This window comes from Melanotaenia boesemani, chromosome 6 (genome assembly GCF_017639745.1).
Source record: "Melanotaenia boesemani isolate fMelBoe1 chromosome 6, fMelBoe1.pri, whole genome shotgun sequence".
Taxonomy (NCBI): domain Eukaryota; kingdom Metazoa; phylum Chordata; class Actinopteri; order Atheriniformes; family Melanotaeniidae; genus Melanotaenia; species Melanotaenia boesemani.
This window is the reverse complement of record NC_055687.1, coordinates 5,070,225-5,083,525: the sequence shown is the minus strand read 5'-3', so window position 1 is coordinate 5,083,525 and position 13,301 is coordinate 5,070,225. Positions and strand designations below refer to the sequence as shown.

The 13,301-nt window shown below is 43.0% G+C and overlaps 1 protein-coding gene and 1 long non-coding RNA gene across 2 annotated transcripts in view; one reads left to right on the top strand and one right to left on the bottom strand.

The window, feature by feature from the left end:
* Positions 1–76: 76 nt before the first annotated feature.
* Positions 77–598, top strand: LOC121641643. Its single transcript, XR_006010748.1, has 3 exons — positions 77–255; positions 473–530; positions 569–598. It is a non-coding gene; the product is annotated as an uncharacterized LOC121641643 (long non-coding RNA).
* A 422-nt stretch (positions 599–1,020) lies between these two features.
* gabbr1a (gamma-aminobutyric acid (GABA) B receptor, 1a) overlaps positions 1,021–13,301 on the bottom strand; it is a 139,479-nt gene continuing 127,198 nt past the window's right edge. Inside the window, exons 20-24 of the mRNA XM_041987908.1 lie at positions 10,961–11,054; positions 6,973–7,100; positions 4,355–4,483; positions 3,623–3,766; positions 1,021–2,277 (exon numbers count right to left, since the gene is read on the bottom strand). Coding sequence (XP_041843842.1) covers positions 1,993–2,277; positions 3,623–3,766; positions 4,355–4,483; positions 6,973–7,100; positions 10,961–11,054 — 780 coding nt within the window. The 3' untranslated portion in view covers positions 1,021–1,992. The remainder of the gene's footprint in view (positions 2,278–3,622; positions 3,767–4,354; positions 4,484–6,972; positions 7,101–10,960; positions 11,055–13,301) is intronic.

Below are 13,301 nucleotides of genomic sequence, written 5' to 3'. Positions count from 1 at the left end.
GGGTTCTGTAATGGAGTTGGATCGGGGTTCTGTGATGGGGTTGGATCGGGGTTCTGTAATGGGGTTGGATCGGGGTTCTGTGATGGGGTTGGATCGGGGTTCTGTGATGGGGTTGGATCGGGGTTCTGTGATGGGGTTGGATCGGGGTTCTGTGTTGGGGTTGGATTGGGGTTCTGTGTTGGGGTTGGATTGGAGTTCTGTGTTGGGGTTGGATTGGGGTTCTGTGATGGGGTTGGATCGGGGTTCTGTGATGGGGTTGGATCAAGGTTCTGATATGGGGTTGGATTGGAGTTCTGTGTTGGGGTTGGATTGGAGTTCTGTGTTGGGGTTGGATCGGGGTTCTGTAATGGAGTTGGATCGAGGTTCTGTGATGGGGTTGGATCGAGGTTCTGTTATGGGGTTGGATTGGAGTTCTGTGTTGGGGTTGGATCGGGGTTCTGTTTTGGGGTTGGATCGGGGTTCTGTAATGGAGTTGGATCGGGGTTCTGTGATGGGGTTGGATCGGGGTTCTGTGATGGGGTTGGATCGGGGTTCTGTGTTGGGGTTGGATCTAGGTTCTGTAATGGAGTTGGATCGGGGTTCTGTGATGGGGTTGGATCGGGGTTCTGTGATGGGGTTGGATCGGGGTTCTGTGATGGAGTTGGATCGGGGTTCTGTGTTGGGGTTGGATCGGGGTTCTGTGATGGAGTTGGATCGGGGTTCTGTGATGGGGTTGGATCGGGGTTCTGTGTTGGGGTTGGATCGGGGTTCTGTGTTGGGGTTGGATTGGGGTTCTGTGTTGGGGTTGGATCGGGGTTCTGTGTTGGGGTTGGATCGGGGTTCTGTGTTGGGGTTGGATTGGGGTTCTGTGTTGGGGTTGGAGTTCATACACTGCAATCAAGATAAAGTTAAAGGAAATGAAGGAATCTCTGTGCTTTTTCTAATTAGTATCTTTTTTCATCCCAACATTTACTAATTTGGGGGTGTCATAATTCACAGGTACGTATCATTTATTGTGATGATATATTTTAATTTTTCTTATTTAGTTTTGAGACTATGGGGCAAGTTACTGCTCAGCGCCTGCAGAACCATGAAAGAGAGTTTCAGGAAATGAGTGGGTTCATCTTTCCACCAAACCATCCCTGCAAAGAACTAAAAAAAACAACACAGAAATTATGATAATTTAAAAAACAACAATGAGCCATTTCAACTTGCAAAACTATCAAAACTGTCCTCAAAAATCTGCAAGCATTCAACAGTTTCTGCTTTGATACGAGTTGTCTGCTGATACGTCGATAGGAAATGAGATAAAATGCATGACACGGTCTGGACAACATCCACACATGCTGAGCCCCCTGGCCGCTTAGTTATGGCTATTTAATAATGCACACGATCACTTCTGAGTTAACCAGCTGCTCTTCGGACGGAGCGTTGGAAAAACTAAAGACTGTACATTGCTTTGTCCCGTTTTAAGTTTCAGTTCTCTCCTGAAGTGTAAACAAATAAAGGAACAACTCCATGACAAAACAGGTCAAATATTACAGAACAATATAAACCACTACTGTATGCCAATATGTCAACAAACTCGATAGACGAAATGTGGAGACGTTATAGCAAAGACACGAACACGCATGTTTTCCTCAACACGGCGTCTCCACAACAGAACCAGAGAACCAATGAGGAAGGAATAAAGAGCTCTATTAATAATGTTCACGGGATCTGTGAGAAGACCCGCCGTGCTGCTAGTCTGAGATGTGCTTGTTGCCTCGTCGGCTCGCCGCAGGTGCTTTGCTTCTGGGTCGAACACAGTGAGATGAAAACTGTGAGGACGGTGGAACCGGCGTGGCTCTCCCCGTGTGTAGCGCTGCCTTGGAACTCATTGTGCTTCCACGCTGGATGTCACTACCCCGCCCGCGGTGCTCTCCGCCCAAAACAAGTGAAAGTCACAGTGTCTCGTGTTTTTGTGTCCCCCCGTGTGCACTGTGAGACCGCCTGCCCCCACCCGCTTCGCCTCTACTTGTACAGCAGAGGGAACTGGCTGTTGTGACAGTGGTTGCGGCTCATCTTGCTGTCCGCCGGGTACAGGTTGGATGAGTTGGAGAAGGATGGCGGAAGGGAGTGATTGTCTGTGGTGGGGTTCGGGTAGCCGGGCGGGGGAAGCAGGGACTTGGGGTCCGGCTGTGTCGAGGGCAGCGGGGCGTTGTGGTTCTGATTCTGGCCGTTGGACGGCGGGCGGCGGTTACGTAGAGCCTGTCGCTCGGCCAGCTGGTTGCGGAGCGCTGAGACCCTCTCCTCTTTCTAAAAGCACAGAGAGAGGAGGGTGAGCGAGGTGCAGATGTTTCACACCTGCACATTAGCTGTTAGCATTCATTAGCATTTCGTTACCTTTATAATCTGGTGGGGGATGGTCTGCTTACCTGGTTTCACACTTTCTGGTCTCAATTCAAACTTCACAGACACTGAAATAGAACTCATCTATCTTCTCATCTACTTGTGTCGCTTTGTCAGCAAACATCAGCACAAACTACCAAGTTAAACTGTAAAATCAAATAAAATAAAATCTTGAATTGAAATAAAAAGATTAATCAAATTAAAAGAATTTAATTAAACAAAACAAAAAAAGTTAATAAAACAAAAATTAAACTAAATGAAATCATATAAGATAAAATGAGAACTGACTTAAATGAAATAAAAATAGAATTAAACTAAAACACAACAGCAAGTTAAATTAAAAGATTTAAACCAAAAAAATGTATAAAATGGAAATATTTAACTAAATTATGTAGAAATTTATATTTAAATAAAGTTAAGTAAAACAAAATATATAAAATTAAATAAAAAACACTTTAAATTAAATAAAAAATTAATTTAAAAAAAGAAAAAATGGAGCCTAAACAAAACTAAAGAAAAATAAAATATAATAAAACAGAATAAAATTTAATTAATTTAAATAAAAAACATATATTTAAACAAAAAACAAAAAATAAAATAAAGTTAAGATTAAATTTTAATTAATTAAAACAAAAGCAAATAAAATAACATTGAATAAGATAAAATAAAAAAGAAAAACAAAATGAAATAAAAAAAAGTGTAAAATAAAATAAAATAAAATAAAATACCCTTTGAACATGAGCTCTCTGGGTGTTTAGTCTTCTGTCTGTTTATTAGCAGGATTATTCTTTAAAAAAAAAAAAAAAAGCTTCTGGATGCATTTGCATAAACATCTTACCTCCGGTCGGATACGACCTCATTCTGGAGTGACTAACAGATTAACCTCATTTCGATCCAGGACTTTTTCACCCAGCTTTGTTGTTGACATTCAGCCATTTCTTGTCATTTTTCTCATTTCAAACTTGGATCCAAACCTGTAAATTTGACCTTTTCCTCTCAATTATCAGACATGTTGAAATTTCTGGACCAATCAGCAGCTTTGGACGGGTAACTAACACTGCTGGAGGTAATGTTTTGTAAAATGTTTTGTAAAAAAATTCAGTCATTTGTGACTAGTTAGTTTTTCACAGATGGGTCAGTAATCCTGTAATCTAGATCATGTTACCCAGCGCTGATGAGGGTAACAAGGGTTGCAGCAGGAACACGGATCAGAAACAGCTGTTAGTAATAGGTACAACATGACATCCTTCACCTCCTGGATGATCTTCTGCAGCTCCCTGTTCTCTCGCTCCAGCTGCCTGGACTTCTCCTCGTCGTTGTTGTTGGTGGACGATCCGGTCTTCAGCGTGTCCTGCTGCTCTGACTGCCACTCGCCGCGGGTGATGAGCCGGCGCATCTGCAGAACAGGGAGTCAGTAAAGAACCAGACCAGGCCGCGGCGAGCCCACAATGCAGCTGCTGAAAACACCTTTTTAAAATGTTTTCCAGCTTTTTATGGTGGACAGATATTTTCATCCTGATTCTTTTTTTTAAGCCTTGCTTTGGTGACATCTTTGGTGCTCGCTGCTGCGCCCAGAAATAACCTGGCAAACAAATCAAGTTAGTGAAGTTAGAATTTCTGCAGGTGGCACTCTTTCGTCCCTCTGCAGCACTCTGCTCCTCTTCCATTTATTCCAAACAAAGAAGAGAAAAGTGCTGCCAGACGTGTGATATGTCTCACTTTGTTTCTTTTTTTTCTCCACAACTCCAACTGTTCATAGCAGCTACAAATGTAGATGTGTGTTGAGGTTTCACACATTAGCATGTTAATGCTGAAGCTGCAAACACAGAGGATTCTGTCTCTGGTGCATGACACTCTTTCAGATGCACAGGCTAAACTTTGCTCTTATATTTTTTGACCTTCACTTTTTCTGATGTGACTGACAGTGTGCATGCTGCATGTTTTGTTTTGTTTTGTTTTTTTTTGGCTGGGGGGTGTCAGTCACCTTGGGAACAAAAAGCACCACCAGAGTGATGTAGGCAGAGAAGACAATCGCTAGAGAGGCGAAGGCAAAGGAGGCGTCCTGCTGTGAAGACAGGATCATAGTCACCGGAGCCGTGATCAGGCACAACACCTGCAGCAGGAGAGACAAGCAGAAGAAAAAAGAGGAGATGGAACAAAGGAAGAGGAAGAGGATGAGAGGAAAATCGCATCCATAAAAGCATTAGGCATCTGTTTATCATTCCGGGGAGGGCTCCCATGTGGAAAAAGCATTAAAAAGTCATGACTGAAGTGACTGACAATCACCGTGTTGTCGTCTCATCAGAGCCTGAAGCTCGCAGCTGAGCAAAGAGGAAGGTCGTCCCCAAACAGACGCCATGAAAATGTGCTCATCGTCACATTAAACAGCAACATTAGACTCGTGTCGCGCTGCGGCGCCGCGTGATGAAACGAACATGCAAGCTGCATTAAAGGTCCCATATTATGCAAAATTCACTTTTTAATGGTTTTGGAACAGTCATACTGGTCCCCCCGCATGTGTAGGAGACCCGTAAGTGTGAAACTCTTTCAGGCGCTCTCTCTCCCCCCTGCTCCACCTCTAGGGAAGTAAGCGCTGAATTGAGCGAGTTTGAAAGCGTGTACGTTATGACGTCATAAGGGACAATAACCACTCCCCACAGAGCGATGGACCCGCCTACCGGCTCTCAAAGCCCGCCCTCTAAAAATCACCTAGCGCCCAGTGTTTATCCTTTTCGGCAACCCTCGTTAGCGGACATGGCTAAGCGACAGAAGCACTGTTCTGTTTGTGGCTGCATAAATGAACACGAAAACGTTTTTTTTACTTCCATCCACTGAACCCACGAGGACTGAGTGGATTAATTTTATTTTTGGAGGAAATGTACCCGGAAAACTTCCAAAGGTTTTGCATGTCTGTGGCCAGCATTTCAAAGAGGACTGTTTCCACAACATGGGGGCATGGAAAGCAGGCTTCGCCAACCGTTTGAAGCTGAAGCCAGGTTCAATACCAACTGTCCGTGACACAGCTGGAGAGGTAAGAGCTGGCAGTTATTTTATCGTTTCGGCCTTATTAGTCTGATAGCTTGAAAATATATTAGCACTGTTGTAAATGTAGCCAAGTCACTGTTTCTACTGTTTGTATCCGGTGCCATTGTGCATCAGATTGATGAGCGTAGCTAGCTGTGTTCTCCGTGCGTCGCGGTTTGGGTCGGTAATGGGGGCTTCAGGAATGGGTTCCGGTGTTCCGGCGTTTGTTTATCCTTCACTACGCTGTAATCAGCGTCTAGTTACCGCTAAGGCCTAACCTGTCAATCACCTCATGACGGGCGATGCGATGGGCGGAGCCAACAGCTGAGCTGCTCCACCAGGGTTCCGCCCACCATAAACGGCACATTTCTGAAGCTGCTAAAAAGAGGGAGGTGAAGAGAAGCCGCTGCACTCAAACTGAGGGTCGATTTGTCCATACCATGGCGGAAATATTTCATTTAGATATTAATGAATGGTCTCAGATTGGGAATAAAGTGTATAATATGGGACCTTTAAACCCTCACATAAAATTAGCAGGAGCGACAGATTAATGATAAATCTGTTCATTAACTGCATATTAACTGAGTAAAAACTGATGCAGGTTCAGATGCTTGTTGCTCAGAAAAACGTCTGGACTCAGCAGGAAAATGTTTGTCTGGTGGTGAAAGTGACGGAAACCTTCTTCTTTCCCCTCCTACATGTTTTACATCAATTCCAGAGTTGCTCCGTGTCAGAAAGTGGCAGCGGATATTTGTCTAAAGTGGCTTTGGTGAACAGAATAGCTTCTGTTTCTGTGTAAAGTGCATCCTAGGTGCCTCCATTTAAGATGATTCACTCTGCATCAACAGCCGCTGAAAAGCGTTTACCGCCTTCCTCCGGCAGCCAATCGACTTCACCGTTCCCTTCCTTAGGAGGCACGCGCTGGAAAGCTCACAATCTGCAGATTTCCTCACATAAATGATGGCGAGCTGTAAATCTGAAGTGCATCACTCCGGCGTGCTCGAGAAGCACGAGACTGCAGCACAATAAAAAGTTGGGTTGTATTGATGTTCTTCAAACAAATGGCTTCTGAGATAAATGTGTCGCCAGGTGCCACAGGAGAGCAGTTGGAGCTGCGCTGAGGATTTGAACTGAAATGAATGCGGGGGTTTGTATTCTGCAGAACATCACAGCATAAACACCTAGAAAAGCCTGTTCATGGCTCCCATCAATCATTCAACCAGCGTCGGCATCTTTAACCAGAGCAGGGCGTGTCTCATTTACAGCCAGTTATCCTCACACAATTAAGAAGTCCTGTTTAACTAAAATAGTCTCCAGCTCTTGGAAACTGGTCAGGTTACCCCTTTTCCTCTTACATGGTCTGGAAAAGATTCCTCTGGAGAGTAATCATGGAGGTTCTGGTGTTGATGAACCCCCACAGATGCACAACAGCCATTTGCTGCTCCGGGGCAATAAAAACAAACTGCTGCCTTTATTGTCATTCATCCTGCTACAGACTGCAGAGAAAGCAAGGCAGCAGGAAAATCAGATAGCCAGAGACGGGAGTTTAGGGGTGATGGAGCTTCTCTTTGGACTCACAGCTACGTTGTAAATAGCCATCCCCACGGCCCGGTGGTCATTGATCTTCTCAGTGGAGACAGACTTGGTCTCGTAAGCCAGAAAAATGCCCAGCAGCAGCAGCAGACCCTTATAGCCATAAACGACACCTAAAGGAGGAGAGAAAGCAGAGAAAGAGGAGGGAAATGAGGTAATTCTGCACCAAATGGAGACAGAAATGATAATATGAGCGTTTAATTAAACATGTAGTCAAGCTGCTTTGGTGCTGCAACCACAAAGAGGGAGCAACAACTAAATGTGCATGTTGTATTTTTACTTTTTTACAAAAGGATGAAACAGAAGCAGGAATGTGACTTATAAAAGAATAATTCATGTAAAAGTAATATTAGTAATAAGTTTATTTAAACAAACCAGCCCAGTTTGGATGGAAGAACATTCATAGTTTGGAAATAATTTGAGCATGGACTAAAGTTACACTCTCTCTTCCACATATGAGGGAAATATTTGTAAAATACTGGAGTGATTGGACTAATTACACGGAGAGAGGAACAGCACTGGCTTAAAGTCTTATACTGAATAAACTGGGGGATATTTTCTTACTGGAATCTGTTCTTTGGTGGTTCTGACTGGTGGGGTGGGACTGAAGGTCTGTTGTGGACATGGACGTTTATTTAAGGACTATGTAGCTCCTGTTCTTATTCCTCATTTTGTTCATTTTTTTCTTTTTTTCTAAGTGAAAAGATAAATAAAAAAAATGAAGTGCTAAAACAACTAAACGTGCATGTAGGATGCTGCGGTGGCCTCAGAAGGACATAAACAACCAGATTTCACGCCAATCAGCTGTGGTGCACATCCAAAACAGCTAGTGTGTTAATATCTGGTTGCTGGTGTGATGTGGTGCCGTAAGGCGTAGCTTTGTGAACAAAGTTGTGGTTTCTCAGCCTTGGGAAGCTGCAGGGCAACAACAGCTGCAGGAATGTACATACTGCAGGTCACGGTGCCATCAAACTGGGTTCCAAGGTCTAATGTATGAAAATGATGCAACGCTGACATGTTTCCACACTGTAAAATCTAACTAGTTAGCTTTACTGAGAAAAAAACCAAAATAAAACACACACACACACACACACACACATACAAAGCCAAACCTGTTAACCTCAGGCTTTAGAAACTTGAGTTAACCCTTTAGAGTTTTTCAAAGAAATTGTTAAATTTTGATTTAAAGAATTCAAAAGGATGTAGCTTGGAAGTGGTTAAAGATAAACAGCAAATAGTAAAAATGTTGAATATGAACCAGTTTGCGATGGGAGGGAATTTACATAGTGAATCAGAAAATGACTGAGCTTCATCAGCATTGAAGTGTTTAGTACTTTTGTAACATGAGCGCAGCCTCATCAGCTGGCTAGGGTGTCTGTTCTCAGGTACATTATATAAGTACAGATTTATTTACAGTGGGTGGCAGTGTTTCACTGCTTTCTACTGACATGGTAAATTTAAATATACCATCCCCACCCCTGAATATACTAGAAAACAGCTGTTAAATAGGTGGACAGGCATGAAAGGGTTTATAACCTGGTTAAATGAAGTTATGTCTAAATGGTAAATGTCCGTATTTATATAGCGCTTTACCGTAGCTGGGATGATACCCAAAGCGCTTTACATCGTATGTCACACACACACATTCACACACTGATGGTGGAAGCTGCCATGCAAGGCGCTCAACCACGACCCATCAGGAGCATTTTGGGGTTCGGTGTTGCCCAAGGACACCTCGACAGGATCGAACCGGCAACCCTCAGGCTACAAGACGACCACTCTACCCACTGAGCCACGCCGCCCTATATCTGCTAAATTTACTCTATTAACAATATTATATTCAGTACTGAAAAAATGAGTAAAAGACAAACTTAAAGTAAATGAAGAATTTCTCCACAGTGATGAGGTTCATATTTATGGGCCAGTTGAACGAATTTCGGTTATCGGATAAGATTAAATCATGAAACTGGGTTGTTCAAAAGGGAAATCTGGATTCTGAAATCGGCTTGGATTACATAACCCAATCCTGGTTGTTATCCAGATAAAATCCTCAGTTTGGGTTGTTCAAAGCTTCTGAGTAGGATCCGGATAACTTTGATTCAAGAAAACAGGATTATCCTGATCCCAACAGAGGGCGGATTTCAGGAGGAAACTGCAGTAAAACCTCAGACTTGAACAAACAATAGTTTCTTTTTGGTCGGTGCATACGCTAATATTTATATGTTACACCTGACTCGTTTAACCGTTACAGTGATAGAGTGATTAAAATGAGGCATAGGCTGCTTATTGAGCCTTTCAGCATAGTAAAGCAAGAATAAAACATCATCGTGTCTTCACGAAAAACACCCCCAAACAAATTCTATAACAAGCACACATAAAACAATCCATTTTCCTGTCAGTCAGCACTGCGTGAACAGAAAAGAACCTGTCAGAAATAATGTCCAACGATTTCACTACACGTCCCGTCCGTCCCTCATTCTGACAGAAAGCCAGGTTGGGCCGGTACCTCCACACGGAGCTCAGCTCATTAACATCATCACAGAGAGGGACAGTCCGCCTGGTAGCAATGTGGCGCAGGACAAAACCTGCACGTATGACGTTACGTGCTCCCGGTGGTTCCACCTGCAAGTAGTGAAGTCACGCAAACCGTCTCTTCTACCTGCTGTTCTTCACATGGCCGGCAGTCCACACTGATCCACATGCTGGAAATCCGGATTACGTGATCCTGAAAAACGGGATTCTGGATCAGGGTGATCCAATCCTATTTTCCTTTGAACAACCGGGGTAAAAATAAGCCAGATTACGGGATCTGCCGTTACGAAAAATGGGATTCCCAAATCCGGATACCATTAATCCAGATTAGGTCTTTTGAACAACCGGCCCTGTGTTCTTGGGGTCTGTGGACATCTGGATCTCATAGAATTTATCCCAAGTGTCAAAAGTCTTGTACCTGTTACTATACCCGAGTAAAAGACAATAAAACAGAGTAGAAATGTATCATTTCTATCCCGTCCGATCAAGGAAAACATCATGCTAACAATAAATCATTTCTTAACATTGTTTGACTTAAAATAAACTTTCAGCCTTGTTTTGTGAACATTAAACACGAAAACACTGAGCAACAGTTAAAAATAAAGGATCATTTCTTATAATAGATGATTATTTCTGTTATTTCTTGGGCTGGTAGTAGTGGCGGCTTTCTATGAATTTCCCATGTTAAGGTCAACTGGCCAGTCTGCTGCGTCTCAGCATGGACATGCGGGAGCAGCTCAGCTCTGGATGCACATCAGGAACAGAAATACGAAGCTTGTAAGACCTTTCTGAGATGAGCATGAAGTTTATCTTGTTCTTCTTAAGTAGCTGACTTTCACTTTCACTCTTTTTGGTTAGCTTTAGAATGAACGTCGTGATATTTCACAAAACCTGCTTTTAAACCCGTGAAATAGAGACATTATGCAGAACTGTGGGACTATGCTGACTAAACATGGCTGCTAGTGTAAGTCATAACATTGTGAACTAAATTAGTGGGTACAATAAAGAGAATAAAAAGCTGAAATGTGGCTGGAGGCTGATAGAAGAGACAGAATAAAGAGAAAATGAGAGGAAAAGAGAATCTGTGACTGACTTAAGTTGTTTCTTCCAGCCTGAATTTAAAGCGCCATCTTCTCTTCTTGAGAAGGGAAAATGCTATGGGGCACTGGCCCAGTTTGTGACCCACATTGTTTGAATTTCAGCACCATTATACTTTCATAAGAGCTTCCACGCTTATAGAGACAGACAGTGATGGAGAGAAGCTGCGTGGGCCAACAGAAAGGAGGAAGAAAAGCTGCAGAGAAAGGAGGAATCAAACGTAAGTAAGGGGGCGGCGGAGGAAGGCTGTTTAATTCAGAACAAATGGCGTGTGCGTGTGTTCATACGTGTCTGCATATGTTCGCATGTGTGACGAAGATACAGAAAACCAGAGCAGAGGTACCGAGCCACGTGTTCATCTTCTCGGAGCTGCAGTGCTCCAGCACCGGCTGAATCAGGACGTCCAGATCTTCTTTAGGGGCCTCCTTAGTGAACTCCTGAGTGGGGGAGATAGAGATGGGGGAGGAGGAGAGAGGAGAATGGAGAGGGTGAGATAACAAACGATGAGACAGCAGCACATTGAAGATGGAGGAAAAATGCTCTGTAAGCGTAAACTCCATTGACTGCAGGGTTGATCCAGTGCAGAGGTCCGTCCGCCACATGACTGGATCATCAGCGATCCGAGGAACAGAAAATATAGAGATTTAAAAATTCCATACAAGGTTTGACCGTAGTTAAACTTTGCTGAGCAGATCTGATGATGAGTGCATGCAGATTTTCACCACATCAAGGACTTTATTAAACTTATTCATCTGCTGGAATCAAAGGAGCAAGATGCTGGCAGGAATGGCTGAATTTAAGGCTCGTGTTTCAGATATCTTTACCCTGCAGCTGCGGCTTGATTTCTGCCATATTCTGCTTTATTCTAACATCACTTTTTGGTGATAATTCATCTTTACATGCAGTTCATGGGAACGCTCATGGTAAGACAAATGTTAGTGTTTGATTAAAGCTTTTCCCAGTGGGGTTTTTCACCCATCAGCGGAGCTCCTGTTTTGTTTGTATTTAGTGTTTTGCTAAACGTACACATACGGACGCAAATGAAGGGTGACAAGAGACATCCCTACTGCGCAGTAAAGCCTATCAGCAACAATAGATTCTGCTACAGTTTCATTTTATGAAAGGAGGGATTCACAATGAGAAACATGTGCAGCAGTTACCTTCTGCTTTCAGGGGCTTACAGCGTGTCTTAGCTCACTCTTTTCATTTTTTACTGGTGTTTTCAGCTCCTGGAGCCAACTGTTTAAGTGAGAAAGCTCTGAAAACCCACCATCTGCATCTAGCTGGTGAACAGAGTCGAGGCTCTTCGCAGATATTTTCCTGAGTAGATGGAGAAACTAAAAACAGTGTAAAAGGAGAGTAAATCTTGGGCTTTGATATATAAATGGTGGTCCCAATTTCCAAATAATTTACAGTACAATGTTGCTTTTCTTTAAATGAAGACATAGCAGTTGCAGAGATGTCATGGCCCAGTTTTAGTTTCTTTAATTCATCTGGCCTTTAATTCTGAGAAGTTTTGTGACTTTATTTCAGTATGTTCTTTGTTTCTTCCTCTCCTGTAGTCCTCGGTTTTTGGTTTCCTTTCGACTCAGGTTTTATTAGCTTTACTTCCTGTTTCTTCCTCGTACGTTGTAGTTAATTTAGCTTCACACCTGAGGGGGTGTACTACAAGGCAACTTCAAAACAGCCACATTTTCTTTGTGTTAGTGGCTTGATTAAACTCAAACCTCCCCACAGAGTTAACGGCTTCTGTGGCAGAGATTATGATCCTTCTTCATCTATGAAGCTTTCCTCCTCGGGCTCTGTGCCTGCTCACATAACAGGAGGCATTTCATTTGTCATTCGACTCTTCTTACATATAAAACACATCGAACACGACACTTCATTCATAATAACAATAATGCAATTATTTATAAACCTCATCGAGCCATATTTTATTCCCAGTAGAACAGAAACAACATATCAGATGGTGAAACTGAGACATTTTACCATGTGACTAAAAAAAAGTGAATCTGAGGTCAGCAACATGTCTGGAAATAGTAGCTCCAGGGTGATGTTCGGCATGGTGTAAAAAGTAGTTCCAGGGTGATGTTCGGCATGGTGTAAAAAGTAGTTCCAGGGTGATGTTCGGCATGGTGTAAAAAGTAGTTCCAGGGTGATGTTCAGCATGGAGTAAAAAGTAGTTCCAGGGTGATGTTCAGCATGGAGTAAAAAGTAGTTCCAGGGTGATGTTCGGCGTGGAGTAAAAAGTAGTTCCAGGGTGATGTTCGGCATGGTGTAAAAAGTAGTTCCAGGGTGATGTTCAGCGTGGAGTAAAAAGTAGTTCCAGGGTGATGTTCAGCATGGAGTAAAAAGTAGTTCCAGGGTGATATTCCGCATGGTGTAAAAAGTAGTTCCAGGGTGGTGTTCAGCATGGTGTAAAAAGTAGTTCCAGGGTGATGTTCAGCATGGTGTAGCATCTCTTCTTCTAACATGTCTGGAAACTTCTGGGAAGTGAGGAGACCAGTATATATATATATATATTGCCTTTTGCCTTTCCATACTTTTTATCTTCGTGTGTTACAGTGTGCCTTTTAAGCCGAGAACTTCTGAAACAAAATTTCGTTGTGCCTTGCACAATGACAATAAAGATTCTTGATTCTTGATTCAGTTGCTGGAGTTTTAGGAGAGGAATGTTGTCCCAT